The sequence below is a fragment of the Papilio machaon genome, chromosome 4 (assembly GCF_912999745.1).
Source record: "Papilio machaon chromosome 4, ilPapMach1.1, whole genome shotgun sequence".
Classification (NCBI taxonomy): Eukaryota; Metazoa; Arthropoda; class Insecta; order Lepidoptera; family Papilionidae; genus Papilio; species Papilio machaon.
Window position 1 is genome coordinate 5,055,345 of NC_059989.1, and position 7,222 is coordinate 5,062,566.

Consider the following 7,222-nt stretch of genomic DNA (forward strand, 5'->3'; position numbering starts at 1 on the left):
CACGCCAGCCTTTGTAAATATGTTTTTCATATTATTTACACTGCTGTTTCCGTTTCGGGTTCCGCTAAGACGCTCCCGTTGCATTACTAGTAATAATATATATATAAGCTCGGAATGATTTTACGGGATTAGTTCCGTTGAGTGTGATCAAGGCGAAATGTAGTTAATTTAAAAAGAATTGAGGGACTCTGGCGAGTTCTAAATGACAATGAGAAGAAAGAAATAATTTAAATAAGGAAGATAATTACAATATGGTATCAGATTAAAATAAATATGTATGTGGTTGTTGTGAAAACATTTGTGAAGTGAATTTATAACTGATTATTGAATCAAAGTTAATCAAATTAACAAAATTGGTTTATATGTAAAAGTGTAGAGAAATTTATGATATCAAATAACAATGTTACAGAATAAATAAAGATTACTGCTATACCTACACGCCTAGTGATTTAATTACGATCAAATACAAGTATACATACAAAGATCAAATAAATTAAAATAAGGAAGGGATGTAGTGTATGTAAACAGAGTGTCGTTTGTCTCGAGCGTATACGTCACAAGTGCAAGCCAGTACACCTGTACTAAAGGTATTACCTACCGAGGTAGGGAGGCGGTCGGGGTCAGACGGTTGGACCCGTAGCACGTGGTGGTACGTAGGCGAGCCAAATATAATGGACGAATACTACACTACACAAACGAAATCGTAAGGTGTATTGAATACATATGACTCAAAATTGTAGTTGCATTACATCGATTACATCTTATATACCTCGGTAGGTACGATTCGCTAGGAATGTACTGAGCAGATAGAGACCGGCCATGACAAGACCCATCACCTGTGAAAAAAGAATTAGTATTTGAAATACGAATGTTTACCGTTGGTTTCTGAGACCAAAATCCCTGTATAAAACATATTGTCATCGCTACCTTTGACAAAACAGATATAACAAAATGTTTTAACGTGAATTTTGGTATCAGAAACCCAAGGTTATCCATATTCATTATTGTATTATTTATTTATTTTTATTTTATAAGAGAAGGGGGCAAACGAGCAGCGGGAACACAAGGTGTTCATCGACCCCCATAGACATCTGCAATACCAGAGAAATCGCAGATGTGTTGCCGGCCTTTGAGAAGGTGATACGCTCGCTTCTTGAAGGACTAAGTCGTAGTGGTTTGGAAATACCGCCAAGGACAGACCATTCCACAACGCAGCGGTACGCGGTAGAAAGCTACGTGAAAAAAATAGTAGCAAGATTCCTTTAAATGGAATGACTCAAACTAATAATTTAACCTAATTTAACAATAATTTATATCAATTAAATAAAAGTACGTGAATAATTGAATTAAAATTGACTTATCATCAAATAAAATGCATTTAAAAAATCAACCTACCGCTGCAGCTAAATAAGGGTCATAATCATTCCGATAGTTATTTTTCTGATGATTAACTTCAATTATGAGTGTTAAACCCGCTGCTAAGTACAGTATAAACGCGACTCCGTGATATATCACCTCCTGAAAGTGATAACAGTATTAATTAAGTACCAGTACAAAAAAATCTAATAAAAGAAAGTACAATAAAACTGAAGAAGTAAATGTAAATAGTTTAACTAAACTATCATTAGATTTTTGTCGCTGTGAAACACAACTTAGAAAACATACATAAAAGTTAGGTTACATAAAAACTCCCAAATTCTTAGCTTTTTATTAAAGCTAGTATTTAGAAATATTCATTTACTTCTTTAATATTATTTTACAAGAATTAGAACACTTACGTAAATAGTTTTCGATATCATAGAAGCAGTGGTGAAGGACACGAGGCAGGCGGTTAGCAAGCAGAAGGTGCCGACCAGACAAGCGACCGCTACTAGCAGATAGAAGAGCTCAGGCTTCTGGTTGTTGTACCGGTAAAAACCTGGCTCCAGGTAATACCCCACCACGCCGACGCACGCCGCTCCCAGCAACTGTTGTTTAAGTGAAGTTCAATGTTTAATAGATGGCGCCACCAGTTTTTTAAATAGCACTATAGCTCAAATTGGCGCCGTGAAATATTTATGAATAAATCGAGTCGAGTTTTCTTTTGTTTTTTCATTGCTACTTCAAGTGTGTGTTTTTTCATGTTTTAACAAATTTGTGTTGTACTCGTAATAAAGTTTTTACGTTTCGTAATGTCTTGTTATATGTAGTTTTTAAAAGTGAAGTGATTTACTGAACAACTGTAAAGGAGTTGGAATAAAGAATAAGAAAGCCTTATTCTCGGTTAACTTAAAGAACAGCTGTCGCCATTATTTTTTTTCCTTTTGATTTTTATAACAGAGTCAGGGGTATAATGTAAATCTATTTTTTTTTTTGTAGATTTGTTTTAAATTTTATATTTTTTTATTTAACAACATTTTGGGTGAACAACAAATAAATGTAACAGTGTAGATAAGTCGAAATGTTGTTTTTGTCACATTGTATAATTTCTCGTATTAAAAATATGTTACACTATATGCAATCTTGTAAATTCTAAACACATCGAACGAACTCACGGCGATTAAATTTGTATACTTCAAAAATAGCTTGAGACTATGAAATCATAGTCTCGGGATACGACTTTCTGTTACAGAAATTGCATTTGTTGCGTATAACTTCAACTAATGTAATTCCCTCGATAGGTTACTGTCTAGGTTTAGTCTTGGGCCTGGAGAGAAAATATAATTTGAATAGCGATAGTAGAACGTTAATTATATATGGAAAATAAATAAACTTTTATATGAGGATCCCTTACTACCATCGATTTCATTTAAAAAAATGTTACTTTGTAGAGGCTAGAATCGAGACAGATAATGGAGCGTTTATACAATTAAGTTATTAAAATTGTCATCGACTCAATTCGTTAAACATTTTGTTTGCAAACGAGGTCCCCCAGTTGAAACCTTGAATTCAATACCACATGCAATTGCTACAAACGTCGAGCAATTTTAAGGAAAATCGTTACACAGTGCTATAGTGTGAACTAATATTTTACCACGTATTTACCTAATGTAAGAACAGTAAGAAATGTTGGTTTAATTATATGAACTTAGCTTATAAAAACTTTGATTTTCAAAAAGAAAATAAATGTATGTAGAGATTTGCGTATGTACATTATTTTATTAAGTAAGAAAGCATTTGTGAAATATGAGATTCCTATTGCTAAGGAAAGGCAATAACTAATGGATGTTATTGATAACTCTTAATCATTCTAATAAATAGTTTTAAATAATATTTTGTTAGTGTTGTGCGTTTAAATTAATTTCTGTTATCGCTGACTCAAAATAAATATTGAGTCAGAAATGACGCCACGCCCTAATGGCGGACAGAGCACGAAAACCAAGACGAACGTCTCACTTAGACTTCGTTTACACTTGTTTAACATTTTAGCAACTTTTAACTGTTTTATCAACAACTCATTTAACAAATGTATTTTTAATTTTATCAATAATCTGACTAATTAAAAAAAACTGTCTGATGGCAATTTTATTATCAGTTTTAACATAGTTAGTGACAGTTTCGTCGGCTTTATAATAACAATTAACTAATACTAAACACTGCACTTACTAACCAATGACTATTTTATCTATCAATTTAATAATACAAGAAAAACAAAGCTCGTGTTATGAAGCATCCCGAAATTAAAACGTTTACCCTGACCGATTTTCGTACGCGTAGGTATTTCTATCGCCTCGTATGTTTTCATGAAACAGGAAAGCGATGTTAACCTCGCCTCAGCCTCGAATATAAAACGTGGCAACGTGTAAGCAAACGCTGAATAAAAATTGGATATTAAAGTTGTATAAAAATTAACTATATCTAAAATTATTTTTCTATTCGTAACTGATTGGTTGAATTGTTACGCTTAGCTAAGATTCCAATCTAAAGCTTAGAATAACTTAGAATGGAATCTCAGCAATCAGCATTGCAACTAAAAACTATAAACAAATATTCGTTATACTTAGCAAGTCTAGTTATCTGGTTATTTCTCCTGAAATACTTCACCAATCGTTGATTTCTAAGAACAAAATCAAAGTACAAAACATACCGTCACCTCTCTCATTATATTTGACAATATAGGATTTTGGTCTCAGAAACAAATGATGAAGCTTATATTTTTATTAAATGTATCAAAATAATATAACAATACATTTGTCATTTGTTTAAACTTAAACAAATAGTGAGATAACTTGCGTGTTTAAATATAGCGCTTGCGTAACTCGCTTCCTTACACTCCGGTATCAATGACATACAAATAATGTTAGCTATGATCTGTGATCACTCAATTACACTTGAAGTCTTTAATTTGTTTGAACTAAACTCCGAAATCATAGGCATTATTTTGTGTGTGAACATCCCAGAAGATGAATCTGAATTTATTCATATTTAATCCAGTAGATAGCGCTGTTAAATGTCAAGAAAGGTTGGTCTAGAACCTAATTTCTAGGTGGTTTGATCAACTTCTTGACTAACGTTCATGAACGTCTGCTACGTTTGCTAGTAGTCATATAAAGAATCCTTCAAACATACCAGTTGTGCTAGTTTAAGCAGTCCGGGCAATGTTCCCAGGTAGCCGTTGTTAACGATGATTGCATGACCGGTGCTCACCGTGGTTGCCCGGGTGATCGTCACCGTGTGAGACATTATGCTTCAATGCTGGAATACGGGAAAAACTTGTTTTTAATTTCAATTTCAACCTATCCAAAATATTAGGAAAAATCTTTTCTTTCATTAAATAGTTTTCCTTTTCGGGATTATTGCAACTACGGTAGAAAAATAATAGTTATTGTTTCTGCGTCAGTCGTCAGTGCGTTCGGAACATTAAGTAAAAATCTGAACGAAACGCGTTATTTATCAGGAAGTTTGCGAGACTCTACGAATCAGTATTATAGATTGTTTTCCTCATCTAAGAACGTTATAGTCGCATTTTAGATATATAAAAGTGAATATGAAGGCGTGGGTTATATGAAGGCGAAGGTAAAATAAAGTACAGTAGAACGAGGAGATATTTTCTCCAAAAAAGGTATGAATCTCGTAGGTCGACGTGTCTTGTCGCCAGGCGGTCGCGACCGTCAGGCTGGCGAGGTCGACGTGCAGACGCCCTCATACACATACATACAAACATTAGCCATTCAAAGGGGGAACGCTGCCAGTATCTTCGGAACCTTGCCTAAAGGTACACCTTTTAATGATATATTTTAGTTTTTATGTATTATATTTAACATATAAACATACCATGAACTATATCGATCCATCACTCGTTCATAACATTGGGGATCATGCATTCATAAATGGATCCATGTGGTGCATTTACCTATTATAATTTAGTTACGAGTTATTTATACTCAAATGCATTCGAATTAAAAGTTTTGTATTAATGAGTGTATTAATAAGTGATTCATAGAATTCATTCAAAGATATATTGAATAAAATGCAAAAACACAAAAAGGAAATACAGTCGACACTATTTTGTGAATTATTTTTTGAATATTTAGTCGTAAAAGTAAAAATTTCTTAAGAACTCGGGTTTATCAACATTTAGTAGAGTTAACGACTATTAATATAATACATAACAGCTACAATTTAATGTATCAAATCAATAACATCACATATTTTGCGCGCTTTATATATCACCAATCGAATACCAAATATCAAATCGTAAGCATGTAGTTTGGAAACTTAACCACTATGCCAATATGTCAATGCTATAAATAACATAACAAATATTATAGACACGATAATGTCCAATTAGCTAATGTGTACTGTTTAGTTGAAGTCAAAATAAGCAAGTATAGGTAAGTCAAATAGTGAGCCATTGAACGTACGAAATCGCCAGTCGTACAAAGATTTTATTATAAAAAGAGATGTTTTTCCTTCTTTAATTATAGGAGCGATTACATACAACAAGATAAAATATTCCAAAATAAAAATACAGATAATTACATATTATTATTACTTACGATTATATTTGTCCACAAAAACAAACTGCGTGTTTATAAAATTAACTAAAAGCAACACTCCAACGCGAACGTTGTGAAACCAACTGCAACTCTTTGGCACTGACTGCCACGGTGAGTCAGATGTGGTCGCGCATGCGCGTAGGTGGCTACTCCAAACACGCGAAAAGTAACATACTGGATAAAATAAATAAAACCATAATTTCACTCTTGTTCAATAAATTCCAACAAATAAACTTTTTGTTCTGAAAGCAACTGCAAAATTAATAAAAACGTGTCAAGGCAAACCATGCATCTAATGCTCATAAAAATTATTCTCGGAACTTGCAACTTAATGATGTCATTCTGAACGCGCCTGTAACGACATCTCTCGGTGACCATAGATACCAATATAAAGTGGATATTGTCTCATAGGTTCGAATCCTACGACATGATTAATATTTTTTCCATTCTATTTAGTATTAATTAAACTAACTAGCTAATTTTACGACGAAGTCCATCGTCGCTCGCGCAAAAAATGTGCAATGCACACAGAATCACATTTTTTCACTTTTATTCTTATTATTACAAACTGAACGTAATTGCAAAAGATCTAGATCTATCTCAAAATTTAGACATTTAGACATATTATCGTCTAGACTAGATCAATGATGATGATCGTGATAATTTAAGTGATGCCGTAATATTTAGCTATTCCTATATTTAGAACCTATTAATTACTTGAAGTCTTTTTTTAGAGATGATAGCATTTAACCAATCTTATTTATGAGCAGTTAAAATTAAGAGACTGGACTCTAATAATTGTAGAGAACTTAATACTTTTATTGAAGTGTTAGAAGAACATCTGACGCAATTTTTTTGTTTCATTTAGCAGCGTATACTTAAATGGCATCTACAACAACTAGAATAGTAATATATTTTAAACATGTTGATTGCAGAAGCATAAAGTAAAACCTGCTCCATTTTGCACTGCTTTATCTGATGAATGAGATTCCAAATGTTCGATTCCAATACCTTATTATTCCTTCATTATTTTACTAGCAACGCGCAACTCGTTTGCTTGCTGCGAATACCTATGGTTAAAAGCAGTAAAGATAGTAACTTACCAACAAAAAAAACACTCGCTTCTTTCATAAAAAAACCTTTTAGTATGTTTGTAGTAATCATTGTTTACAAGGTAAATTAGATACATTTATGTATCGTGTGGCGTAGCAGGCGCAATAAAAAATATCATTAAAATGTTAAAA

General features: G+C 32.9%; 1 protein-coding gene across 1 annotated transcript; it reads right to left on the reverse strand.

Moving 5' to 3' along the window:
• Nucleotides 1-691: 691 nt before the first annotated feature.
• LOC106710737 lies at nucleotides 692-6,097 on the reverse strand. The gene is made up of 5 exons (XM_014502894.2): nucleotides 5,979-6,097; nucleotides 4,549-4,674; nucleotides 1,779-1,967; nucleotides 1,396-1,518; nucleotides 692-836 (listed from the first exon to the last, which is right to left on the reverse strand). Exons 2-5 carry the CDS (start codon nucleotides 4,660-4,662, stop codon nucleotides 762-764), a joined length of 501 nt encoding a protein of 166 aa, XP_014358380.2. The 5' UTR covers nucleotides 4,663-4,674; nucleotides 5,979-6,097; the 3' UTR covers nucleotides 692-761.
• Between the last annotated feature and the right edge of the window lie 1,125 nt (nucleotides 6,098-7,222).